The sequence below is a fragment of the Diprion similis genome, chromosome 12, assembly GCF_021155765.1.
Source record: "Diprion similis isolate iyDipSimi1 chromosome 12, iyDipSimi1.1, whole genome shotgun sequence".
NCBI classification, from domain to species: domain Eukaryota; kingdom Metazoa; phylum Arthropoda; class Insecta; order Hymenoptera; family Diprionidae; genus Diprion; species Diprion similis.
In genome coordinates this window covers 6,599,749-6,613,855 of record NC_060116.1, presented here as the reverse complement: position 1 = coordinate 6,613,855, position 14,107 = coordinate 6,599,749, and the positions used below count along the sequence as shown (strand labels likewise).

The 14,107-nt window shown below is 31.9% G+C and overlaps 1 protein-coding gene across 5 annotated transcripts in view; it reads left to right on the top strand.

The window, feature by feature from the left end:
* LOC124413485 (alpha-1,6-mannosyl-glycoprotein 2-beta-N-acetylglucosaminyltransferase) overlaps positions 1-14,107 on the top strand; it is a 49,625-nt gene that overhangs the window by 24,931 nt on the left and 10,587 nt on the right. For 3 of the 5 annotated variants that reach the window (XM_046894089.1, XM_046894085.1, XM_046894088.1), the window contains exons 2-3: positions 6,117-6,165; positions 13,047-13,079. In XM_046894089.1, the coding sequence (XP_046750045.1) occupies positions 13,073-13,079 (7 nt within the window). In that variant the 5' untranslated portion in view covers positions 6,117-6,165; positions 13,047-13,072. Of the gene's footprint in view, positions 1-3,147; positions 3,167-6,116; positions 6,166-13,046; positions 13,080-14,107 lie in introns of those variants that run through there. The other 2 variants (XM_046894086.1, XM_046894087.1) reach the window with 2 other exon arrangements.

The window sequence follows — 14,107 nt, the reverse complement described above, 5'->3', positions numbered from 1 at the left end:
AGAGTTTATAAAAAGAGAAGAAACGGTTTTAGAAGTTACCAGCTTTAAATTCAATTTACGCCAATGATTATGAACGCGAATGAAACGGTATCTCTACTAAGAAATAGAAAAGAATCTGAGCAAATTGAAACAGTTATACCGTGTGTTCGCGAGGAAAGTGCGCACTTTGTGCGCATGCGTCAATTTGTTCGAATTTCATTGGTCAACGCCAATCACGACTCTCAGAAAATGTTCCTAGGAGCCCACAGCTAACTGTGGGCTCCTAGGGATAATTCCTAACAGCTAACTGTGGGCTCCTAGGGACATTTTCTGACAATCCCGATTGGTGTTACGTCAGCTGCTCAATCAGACGATAGCTATCGGTCAAGAAAATTCGAACGACTTGACGCATGCGCATAAGCTGCGCACTTTCCTCGAACGTTCGAAAAGCTTAAACTTCAGATGATGATCATAAGTTGACAGATATCGTATCTTTGAGACTGTGCGCAATGCTTTACCGTATTGGCGCAAACACGATGTAAATTTAAGCTTTCATTGCGCGTCTCTTTTTCCAATGTTTTCACAGTCTTGTCCGAAGTTAACATTCAGACCGGCACAACGTTTGAAAAGCAGCGATTCGTTACGCCCGGTGGGCATCGTTACTCCCAAGAGATAAAAGATCATACATACATAGGTATGTACTACATACATGCTTAGCCATGATGAGTTGAGTGAGTGAGTGATCACGTTTTCGCGCTCCAACGGTAGTCTTGACCATCGTCGCCGCCTACCTACATGTAGAGATACGTTACACGTAATCGTCTATATACAGTGTGAATTGCCGACGAGGGAGAAATAACTTGAGACTTGAGTTGCACGATAATTTTTTTAATCGAATTAATTCATTTGATTCGACTTGTTTTTTTTTTTTTTTTTTTTTTTTTATTTATTTATTATTATTATTATTATTATTGTTGTTGTTGTTGTTGTTGTTGTTGTTGTTGTTTCAAACCATTTGTTTTTAATTGGACTTGATTTTTTTGTTTTTTTTTATTTCAATTTAATGTCTTTTCTCTCTGAACAGATAATTCTGGTACGAATCATATGTAAACTAATTTATATCAACTTGACTTAATTTAAGCCAACTTAATTTTCTATAGTTCAGTTATATCCTAGTTAACTTTTAATTTTTTCTTAATTAATTTTTAGTAATTCAGTTAATTGTGATTAATTCAAGCGAAATAGAGTTAGTTCATTCATTTATTGAAACATCAATTCAACGCGTTATTTTCTTCTCGGTTCCTGGCAATAAAATCGTTCATCTTCTGCTATATTCCGTTTAACGCGCATTCGCTACAATCGGAGAGCAATTGTTTGCAGGGTGACCAACCGTCATGAACGTAATCTCAAAAATTCTGACATTTGTCGCTGGCAATTCTGTCCATCATCTGACAGCCGTGCAATTTGAATAACAAAGTAAGGACCACCCTAATATGCATATGAGTATGCACGCGGTGAATTTCTTATACGCGTTACATGTTTCGCATCGACTTACTAATTGTTCTCGCGTTTTATTTTTTCCGCCTGCTATGCTTACTTGGTTTTCCTGACTTTATGACGTCACATTTCTGACGTCAAATTTTTAACAACTTGTCGCTTATACATGCGGACGAATTGCCTTTAGTTATGTCAAATTAACTCCGTTCAATTCAATTCCTGACGTAAAAAGTAAACGAGATTTTTAAGATTTTAAATTATTTTTTTCTACAAGTTGAAGTTCGCAATGATGGTGTTTTTTTTTTTCGTACGAAAACTGACGGTTTTTCTATTTCGGCATTGTCTGAAATTCAAGAAAACGCTTATGAATTTGTGGATTTGTGTTTTTTTTTTTTCCAAACTTTCGTTGCGTCAAGTTTTTTCATGTCGTAATAGAAGTTTTGATTTTTTTCATCGGATAACTTGAGGAAAAAATTTTTATGGCATTATCTGTACTCAGGCCTTCTGGTATTTCTCCGAATTTTATATGAATTAAAATCCATCAATATATTTGAGAAAGTTATGAACGACACAAAAAACTAAAAACTGGAATGCAAGATGCATAAGAACGTGTTTAGTGTACCGAGGGAATTATCTTATGGCAACGGAAATCCTTTTCCTTCCTCGCTTTATGTAAATAAGGTTAGGCACTCGAGTATATACATTATTTATAATGTATGTACAAGTACTTTGCAACTGCTGATTAGTAGATAATTAGCGCCGAGGGTTGTATATTATTATGTGAGGCGGAAATTGGGGGAAAGGATTTAAAAGGAAGGAAAGAATAGAATAGCAAAGGTGAAGAAACTGAAGATTAATTATATAGACTTTATATAATATAATTAAAAAAAATACTATACATAAATTTCATAGAATATTAGATAAATATATTTACGTACTAATTACTGTGCACAGTACGCAAGTGAGTTGATTAATATTGAAAAATAATCCTAATCATTTACTATTTTGTACTGTTTAATTTTATCCCGTTGATTTTTTACTTGCAGTGTTATAGGGAAAAGAAAGAAGGAAAGAGAGAGAGAGAGAGGGAGGGAGAGGGAAATATTCGGTCCAATGGAATAAGTCTTGTAATGAATTTGCGAAAAATTTTCATAATTCTGTTCGCAAAGTGTATTAAACAAAGTTAGCGTCACCCACGTGACTGTTGAACAGTTATTACCGAGCAACTGATCCACGGAGAAGCCGCAGGGCCCGGGTAAAGAGCTCCGGTATATAGTAGGCGTCAAATCGAGTCTGAGAGAAGCATAGATGGTAGAAGGTAGAAGGTAGAAGGTAGGTAGTTGTAGTAGTTAGCTGCGTTAGTCCTCAGTGTCAGTGTCAGACATCCAGTTCATTTCTGTCTGCCGAGGCAGTCGGACGGACGCAGCCGCGAGGCGATTGTCTATCGGAGGTTTTTTTTTTTGTTTTGTCTTGTCTTCTTTATCGGTCTACTTAAATTCAATTTATATTTAAACAAATTTTTTGATCATTTTTTTTTTTTCCACCATACATCAATTGTTACAGTAATTAATTATTGTGTGTGTATATATGAAGGTTAATATTAAATTCATATAAGTTGCTGCACATCGTGGATTAAATTGTTAAAATAATTATTTGACAATGAATGATTGACAAAACAATTGCGGTATAGGTAAGAATTCCTATCTGCAATATATATATATATATTTTTAATTTCCTCTATACTGATTAAAAATTGACGATGTTATTAATACTGCCATTTTTATTTATTTATTTATTTATTTATTTTTTCTTTACCTTCTATTCTAATTTACTCAACGTTTGTAATCTAGAAGGTATGTAAGTAAAGCTGCGATGTTATATGTTATACAAATTTATTATATACCTGTATATAGATATTATATTATAGTTACGATGCAACGGTAAAATAGACAGCTTTGTATCTCATATATGTATACATTCCTGAATCAATGTTACCGTGTTTGTTTAAATTATTAGGGCAGATTTGTTTCTTCTTTTTGTTTACTCTTACTTCGCGTGTGATCGGCTAATTTGCTTAACGGTTGATCGGAGATCGTGAACAGGTATTCGAAACACAAGACGTTGTTATTATGCAATTTACAAACTTTGATTTTTCACACCTATGTAATTTTCAATGTATTTTTAATTTTTGATTGCATTTATTTTTCTCATTATGCCAATGTTATAATTTTTTTTATTTATTCAAATTTCATTCTTGTCTTGTATTTTTTTATTCTATTGTTGGTTTCACAAGTTGTAAAAAAAAAAAAGTTCAACAGGCGATGAAGATTTGAAAATATATTTACACTGTTTAGGTTCTATTTTTTGTTTTCTTCACGTTTTTTTCACGTTCTAAACACGATTAGAAGGTCGCAAATTAATTATCACGTTCCTTTCTTATCATACTTACCACATTTTGATAATACTTTCGATAGTGGAAAATACTGTTGTATACATTCTGCGACGTACGTATAAACAAATTCTCGTCGTCTGGCTGCCGTTGCTTAGAAAAAAAAAACGTCTTACAATTTAAATCAAGAGTTCACAGATGCGGTGATAAAAGTTTTCTACTATTTTATACCTTTATACGTGCTATGGATTTCAACAGGACTGATAGTGACAGCGATAAACTTCACCTTGATTCTGCATTCGGGAATATAAATCATGCGTTGGGTTCATCTTTCGACTATTCCTCAAGAACCATATAAATAAAAAATGAGATGGAAATTCGTCGATTCGGTGTATATAAATCGAATGGGTTATAGCTATACGTCCCAGGATTGTAAATTTTTAATTTTTTTTTTTTCTCAACGCTAAAAACAAAAGCAAATTTGTACCTTTCTCTCTCTCTCTCACACACACACACGAACACTTCTGTATAGCTAAACAATCAATAATTGTTTATGAAATATTTAAATAACGGAAATTCCTGGTGTTATCGCTTATCTTGTCTGTGCATTGTTACGTATTATAAATATGTTTCATAAATATATACGTACATACATGTACGTATATTAATTTTTGTTCTATTCAAGCTGATACGAACGAATCGGCTATTCATTGCAAGCAAATAAACGTGCAGAGGAATGTGAAACCTGTTTTGCAAAGAGCATGACGTGTAGATATTAGTTGAAAAATAAAATCGAAGCAATCGGTTAAAAATATTCCACATCATAGGGAAAGATCAACGATAAGGAAAAACAAAGATCAAGCAAAGAAAAGAAGAAGAAAAAAACACTAAACTAAACTAAAGGAAAACAACTATCGGTATCAACTAATGTTTGCACGGTTATCAATTTTTAATCCTGTCCCGCAATCGTGCAACCTGGTAATTATTACACTCGTTTGCCATCGGCGCTGCAGTTTGAGTAATCATTGCATATGGGACATTCCAAGCGAAATCGAAGAGTCATTTGCCTCATGTCATCAGATCCTTGTAAAAAAGGTACGCAAGGATCTGATGACGCGAGGCAAATGACTCCTTGATTTCACTTGGAATGCCCCTTATACAAACCTGAAATAGGTATAGTATGTGTAGGCTGACGAAATACTTGACAAATGATATTTGAATTGATCATAGTATTTATTTATCCACGCTTGCCGCTTGCAGAGAATTTATATAATCAATCGAAACAAATATAGCAAATTCTGAAACCCATTATGAAGAAAGGAAAGTCTAATTAATTTGTTCGGTCATTCACCAACTTGAAAATGAATTGCTATTTCACTTCAAATAGGTATAACATTCCGATGTGATAGCAACGTCTCTGAGACTAGGATCTTACCCAGTAAATAATCACGAAGTGAAAAATGGGGGGGGGGGGGGGGAATTTATAGTGGATGGAGAAAATGGCCAAAGTTGATGAGTTTCGCGATTCTTTTTGCTCACATTAGCTTATTGAGCTAGAAGAGAGGATTGAAAAAAGAACTAATCCATGAAGATAATATTTTTCTCTTTTTATATAATTGAATTACATCGTACATTAGTTCTGCGAATATTATTTTATAACAATTTTCCAAATGTGGTTTAAAACGAGTGATTGGTAAGAAAGTTTTTTAAAAAAAGTAGAAAAATTCAATTTTAAAAACAAAAAGACGAAACTTTTCATTTCAAACTCGATAAAGTTCACAAAAAAGCTATAAAAAACGCACGAAACTGGTTTTCATCTTGACGGTTATTTAATCGAGGAATTCACAGATGAGTGGATAAATGGCAGATTTTATGTGGTATTAAGTTGGTTAATATAGCGTTGATGGTTTTGTAATAGCGAGGATAATCAATTTATAAAGGAAGGATTTTTTTTGCGGTTGAAATCAATGCTCGGTTTTTATTCAGCAGTTTGAAACGTGATGGACTAATCATTTTCCAGACGTCACCGCGTCTTATCGAATTCCAGTGAAAAAAATTGAACGACAGACGTTTTTTGAAGAAGATAAAAAACGTAAATAAATTAGAGATACGGAACAGGATTCAGGTTCTTACCAACGGATGGTAAAACAGATCAAGCTACATGAGACTGAATCTGTGTGCTTACTGCTCGTTCTATTAACGAATCAATCGAAGGCAAAGAATAATTTTTTCCTCTTTTTTTATGTTACAGATTCCATAAGAATGGAGGAGGGTCATCCATTTCCGTCGTTCTCGTCAAGGTGAGTTTAAATTGTTGACGGAAAAACCTTTCTTGCCATTTTTAATAGACTTAAGAATAAATCTCTGTCGTCCAATCTGCAGGAGCGCAGGAGCTGATTGTTTTTATAAAATATCTTTTATAACCTATCTCTGGGGATTTTAATGCGGTCTAAATAAGCCTGAAAACTTTTGAATCCTATCAAAAATACCAGAATTTAATTTAAACGGTTTATATTTCTCTGTTCAAAACTTTAGATCCTAGTTTATCTCTGCACGCATCATTGCTTTGACCATTCCCCTTTGATTTCGTCAGGATTAGTACGAGGAAAGAGTATGATTGGCTTCTTTGATCAGGTGTAAGATATAATTATATGTATACTGGTTAAACAGGAGGAAGAGAGGCATTCAGCTAGCAGCTGTGCCAGATGGGGGTTAAATTGAAAATCGATAACGCGTTATTGTACATATACGTGTATATGTATATATGAGGCATTCCACCTCAGACCGATATATGTTTGATTCTCGTTGTCAGCGATTTGATTTATTTTTGAGTATGGTGAGTAGAGTATATACAAAAATCGTCTTTCACTGAGTTTTAGATTCTTTGGAGTACCAGTTTGATTTTTGTTACTCCCAAAAACTCAGAAACAAAAGAAAATTTTTATACCAAGATGGAAGTGGGAAAACTTTTGGTTTAAACAAGTAATTGAAAATTGACAAAAATCGAACAGATTATCAATTTAAAAAATACATATTCATGTTCAATTCGATTTTTCTTACTCTCGAGCTCTTGGTTTAGAAGCTACAGGCTAAACAAGTTATTGAAAGATGAGGAAAAACGAATAAAATGTAAATTTGTATTTTTCAAATTTATATTCATTCCGATTTATCTCAATATTTAATGACTTCCTTCACCTCTATAGCTTCTAAACCAAATGATTTTGCTGGAATGCCTTATATGTATACGCGTATACGTATACGTATAAATTTTCTTTCTCTCTCTCTCTCTCTCTCTCTCTTTCTCTCTCTTCCTCTCTCTCTCTTTCTCTCTCTTCCTCTCTCTCTCTTTATCCCGTGTACAAGTTTAGAGGGGAAGTAACAAAAAGTCGCCACGCAATTCATCAACAGCTTTCAAGCCGCCCCCTATAATTATCGAGTTTACGTATACAACCCGATTTGTTAATTGACTCCTTATCCTCGTCCTCCTCCTCCTCCTTATATTCTACGACCTCGGATTAAAGAGGTACAAGCTTACCTCACCGTCGTGCGAATTTACGAGCTTACGTTTACCTTTAAGCTCATTATCTGCCCAATTCACGATTCCCTCCAGTCACGTGTGATCAGAGCTTTTTTTTCTTTCGTCTTTTTCATTTCGTTTGAGGAGGGACTCCAATGAAATATTGATAGTATCGAGTTTTTGATTTTTGAAACGACTAAAAAAGGATGTGATGAAAAATTTCTTGAAAAAAATTTACGACTATCCTAGTATGTGTAATGAAAAAAATTATCAATCTCTTGCGATGAAAGTGTATGCGCAAGGAACTTTTTGGAACGATACGCTGGAAATTTTCTGCCAAAAGTTTCTTGCGCATGTACTTTCATCGCAGGAGATTCATATTTTTTTTTTCAGGACACAAACTATCATAACGTAAATTTCGTTGGAAGAAATTTTCTTTATCACATCGTTTTTAGTCATTTCAAAAACAAAAAATTCGATCTTATCAAAATTTCACTCCGATTAACTGCAGTTATTAGTACTTTGATTATTTAAGTACGAGAAAACGTGTTTCGATCGTTTCTGATTATAATTATAATATATATATATAATACATTGTAGAATTTCGAAGAGAAATCCGACGTGATCGATTGATGAAGAAAAAAAAAAAGGAAAGATTTACGGAAAAATTAACCCCTTGTATCATATTTAATGCCGGTCGTTAAAAATTTCAAAAGGAATGTATTATATTTCCGCACGGTTTTATATTGTAGTAAAGCTTTGTAGAATTCTTTTCGATGCTGGATTATTAATTGGGTGGGGGTGAAGGAAAAAAGAAGAAAAAAAAGGAGAGAGAATGACGGATTGATAGAAGAAGTAAAATGTTGATTTGTCAATGATTTTCAAAAAATTTAATCCGTATAATTCTCAATATATAGAAAGTCAAGGTATACGCGAAAATTGAAAATACAGGAAGTCGAAATATCGAAAGACAAGGTAAACAAATGTCAAAAAATAGAATCGCGAAATCTTACGATTCTTGGCATTCTACATTCTGATCTTTCTATTTCATACACGTGTTCAGTCGAATTTTCGAAAGTAAAGTGAATATAATTTTCACGTGTATTTTAACCTTATTGTTCGAAAATAGAATTTAAAAAAAAAAAGAGAAATAATACTAGCGCGCCAATCTGTTGCGATTATTATTCTTTTTCTTTAGATCAAATGATGTTACCGTTTATACAGCACTGCGTTGGTATTTTAATCGTTTGTAAAAAATTCAGCGAATGCAATCTGTTAACTGATGCAGTATTAAATTGACGCGGAGGAAAATAAATCTGCAATTCAAGTGTCTTCATAAAGTAATTATAGTTGTCACATGAACCTACTACTACTGTCAATATATTTTTCGTTCATTCAATTAATTTCCAGTTCATAAATTATACCTATATATATATATATATATATATACACGTAATACCTATACACAGATGTACAACGCATTTAAGGTGTAACACACATTTTAATTATAAATTGCAGACAAGGAACACACATTCCAATCGAGATTATATGTTCTATATTTCCGTTCATTTTCCTGGCATGTGATCAAACTTTACCTTTACCTCGGGTATTGAATAGCCACGTATAACGAACGCCGATGAATCGAAATTCCAAACTCTGAAACCCATGAAATACTGCATAATTGAACTAAAAATAAAATCAATCAAGTATTGATTATCGGTTTCCTTCAACTTTACACTCTTATCTTATTCATATTGACATATATATATTATTTTATTCAAAATATACTATATTTAGATATTAAAATAATTCACAATGTGTATATAGATTCCGACACTCTTCTGCCGGAAACCGGAAGGATAAAACAAGGAGGGAAAGGAAGTGGTAGCGTTGCTTGACTGATTACTGTAACGCGTGTTCGTACACTTGTATAATAATTTTTACAATTACCTATTCGGTAGAAAACTAGCTTATTATATGCTAGTTTATTTACAGTACAGAACAAAGCCCTGGCCTATATCGTTATTGGGTGAAAAATTAACCGCGTCAGTTCACATGCCAACATGATGTATATTGTTATAATAATATCTCGTTGACAAGAGAAACCTCAAACAAAACACAGTAAATGTGCATATTCTGCAAAAATTTCGCAAGCTTCTGAACCCTGACCATCTTGGATTTCATACAAATGTTATTTTTATTTTTTTTTTTTTCTCTCTGGCAAGTTTTATTTACTTTGCGCAATTGTTTCCACTCCAAAATACATTCCATTTATATGTATATTTTTTTTTCCTATTCTTTCGAAACCACTGCATTTATCTGCGGTTGGTTTCTGTAAATGGTATAAAAAAAACCTTAGCCTTATAATATAATTTTATTAAAAAGAAAAATCTGAAACTTGTATAGAATTTTCTGTCTTTTTTTTTTCTTTTCATTCAACCGATATTCGTAGTTTTTTTTTTTTTTTTTTTTTTTTTTTTTTTTTTTTTTTTTTTTTTTTGCCAAGTACTGATCAACATTCGTCGAATATTTGATATTTTTTTAACGAAACTCCCACAAAGGAATGATTTTTTTAAAATCAGAAATCTGTTACGTGTCGTTGTTGTTGTTGTTGTTGTTGTTTTTTTTTTTTTTTCTCTGTTCAAATTCGTTTCAGTTTTACTCTCCGTCACGTTTTAATGTTTTTACCATTTTTTATTTTTATATTTTATTTATTTTGTTTTGTTTTATTAATTTAATTATCAGATACCACCGACTTATTGACTCATTTTGCAACTTGTACACGTGTAGAGGTATAGCCTGTCATATTTGCAACTCGTTTTGCATATCTATGATAAACTGGAGGTAGGATTGGTGTGCAGTAAGTTCTCGTCCGCGAATTTGCGTACCGGATATAAGTATGTACATACGTATGCAAAATTTACGTTTACGTACATAAATGAATGTTATGTTATTTTTCTTCTGCATATTTATGCACATATATGAATACAATCGTTAGCTGTTAGTTACGCAATTTTCACGTGACGTGTAGGTGAGTAATTATACAGTCATTGAATATGCGGCGATGGTTAACAAGAAAAATGAAAATAAAAAAAAATAAATGAACTCAATTTTAACCACTATAAGAAAATTTATAACGTATAACCGATATAAATATGTATATATTATATATAAGACTGTATAAAAAAAAAAAGAAATCGACAATTTTTTGTTTTTTTCCAAAAAATACCCGGAATATATTGTTACAAATGAGGAAAAAAAATTCTGTCCAATTTTTAGCTCTATTTAGATGTGCCTCATCGTTGTTTTCTATTTTTTTTTAAGAGTTATACGGGGAAATGGTTTTTGCTCCTTCTGATTTTCGTAACTAGCTAACAACGCGTCGTATAGAAATTTAAAATACGTATTTTTGTAGGGAATTGAACGCTTTACAAAAAAGGTCTGTAGTCATTTCACGACAAATCTATTCTTTCAAAAGTTATTTGAAGTCAAAAATCAACACAGGACCTCAAATAACTTAAATTTTATCAAAGTATATATATATATATATATAAAATCGGGGATTCCGTACCGATTCAATCTGGGTTTGACTCTCTCGACTTTTTCGATTCGGTTGACTGTTCTTTATCTTGATTTTTTTCAACTTTAAAGAGCACGACGTTTTCGTTTAACGTATTATAAAAATAATCATATCTTGATTGAAAAATTGGAGAAAAAAATCCATGGTGATATTTAGTTTGATAATGAGGAAAGTTTATGACTGTGAGCTGTTGTGGGTGGTTGAGAATTATTATTATTTCAGTCTAGGAACGGGGTAAGCCTGATACAACAGTGCCAGTGAAGCATTGAACACGCAGTAAAAATCCGGCGATTTATGTTTTGATATCCATTTTTTACAATGTCTATATAACCTACAAGAGAACGTTGCATCTGATAATTAGTGTATATGTATACCTGTACGTATAATCTGATTGTAAACCGTATAAAATTCTGCAAAATGAAAGTGATAAAAAAAACCGAAGTACGCGACGATTGTACAGATTTTAAGTTATTTGTTCGCGGTCGTTTATTTCTCTACAAAAGCCGCTAATTTATAGTGTGGGAAAAGAATTTGTATCGTGACATTGCAAAAGAATTCTTATATAGATATTGTATAACAAGCAACTGATTAAAGAGCTGAACAAAGTCAAGAGGGGGGGGGGGGGGGGGGGGGTAAAAAAAAACGAAAAATTGTTTAGAATTAATGAAGGTTTGTTCGAAATATTTATAACCCATAATACTTGTAAAATATTGTAATAATATTAAGTTTGATTCAAGAATAATTTACTTGAATAATTTGATTTTACTTGTGATTATTGTTTTGTTTGAAAAATTTTGAATTTCATAAAATATCAATAACTGAGATTTTCAAATCAATTAATACAAATGCCGATTTCGTCGTTACGCAAGCGCGAGACGAGCTGTGTATTTAAAATAGAATCTCCATTTGATATTCTTGTAAATAAAAATAGAAACAAGTATCGAAAGAAAGTTAGAAAAAAAAATGTCGACATGATACAAATTCGTGACTATTTATGAGATGAGTAATTTAAAGAAACGTGGTTTTTTGTTTTAATTTTTAATTTATCGGGCTGATAAATAATTCTTATCAGGTCTCGTGGTCGCGACTAAATCTTGCGAGGCTTGCGTAATCGATTTGCGTGCTGTTTATACTCTTCCAAGAGAAACAAAACGGGGCAGGTGCGAAACCTCAGAAATGTTGTAAGACATTTTACAATAGTGTCGCCTTCCATGGTTACATACAATATATATATATATATATATATATATATATATATATATATATATATATATATATATATATATATATATATATATATATATATATACATATATATGTATAATAGGGATGTATTTATTATTAGCTTTGTTTCCTTTGCTCGCGCTGCACCCTCGACTTTTATCGTTAATGTTTGCAGCTTTTGTGCTTGATGTGTTTAAAGTTCAAATCATAAAGTTGGTCGAAGGTTTTGTTTTTTTTGTTTTTTTGATTTTTTATTATTGTTATTGTTCACTTAAAAATTATTATATTGTGTTTCGATGAATTTAGGCGATATATGTCGATTCGTCAGAAAGTGAAAACAAAACTTTTCACAGTTAAAAGTTGTTCAATAATTATGAAGTGGATTATTAATCATAATTTATAAACGATTTGATTCTCCCGAACTTTGATTATCAGTTTTTCGGTTTCTTGTAGCAATACGCGATATTGGGAGTTGAAATGAAATTTTTTAATCGATGGAATCGGTTGATTTAAAAGCGATAATTACTGCTCTGATAAAATTCTTGTTATGTTAAATGACATTTCATTGAACCGAAAAGAAAAAAAAAGTATTCAAAAAAAAAACATTAATTCCTTCGCCATATTTGGTTAATTTAATGAATCCTTGCGGGGTACTGTGTAATCATTGTATATATAGAAATATAATTTTTATTAATAAGCTAATGGTGAATGAGTAATTTTTGAACAATGTTGCATGCAGGCAATTAAAATCGTGCAAGAGAAAATAAAACTTGATGTCGACCCTGTTGGGATTCTTTTTTCCTTGTACATCAAATACGATCATCAAATTTCTTATCGTATACCGTAAAATTTTGTTACAGAAACGTCACTTAGGGGTCGCCCCACCATGAGAGGTGAGTTTCCTTGTTTTATCATTTCTCGAAGTTTTTAGTAGAAAAACTTTATTCGCTTCGTTGTATTTAAAATCATTCCTATTGAATAACGTCGCGAAAATCAATCAGGTCCTCGTATATGGCGCTTGATGATTTAATTCACCATAAAAAATTATATATATTATATACATTTAATTATCATGTCTATGAACCTGATTGATTTCAACATATATATACTATAATAGTTTAATTAATCGACCATTAATAAATACTAAAAGAAAGTTATATAATTTGAAAAGCCGATTGTCAAAATATTCGCGGGAATGAAATTCATATTTTTATTCGCATACGTAACACTGGACAAATAATTATCAAATTATTCCTTTTTTTATTTTTATTTTCACTTTTATTATAAATTCGGGAAAATTTCTGTGCTGAACTTTTCGGTGGATATTTTCGGGGGAAAAAAAGATCGAATAATTACCGTTTATCAGGGTTTTATTCCGGCAGATGTTAACACGTTATGCGTAACTGCAATTATTTTATAATATCTTTGGGTCACCGCAGCATCTTCCGCAGGAAACGTAATCAAGCTGCAGTAATTTTTATTAGATTCGATTTGAGGGGTTTCAAGTTAATTAACTATAATTGCGTTGAAGATTGTTTGAAAAAGTTAATCATTGCGATAGTGCTGCAGGAATTTCATTTCATTCATAATATTATACAATCGATCTTTTATTTCTATAGTAGGGGGTCCTTAATAGGCTTATTTTTTAATTTTATTCTCCCTTTTTAATTGTTTAAAAAAAAAATTCCGTCAACATTTTGTGTGGATGTGTACATACTACCAAGGTTTTTTACATTTATATGGTACATGCCTACATAATGTCTGTATATACAATGATTACCACAGTTTTTCGACCGCGCTGCTACACGTCGTTAAAAGTATTACAGATTTTTATTTTATTACCTACTTTATTATACATATGCAATAACAAATATCTTTGTTTAAGACCAGATGATAGATTGTATGGCTCATGTTTACATTA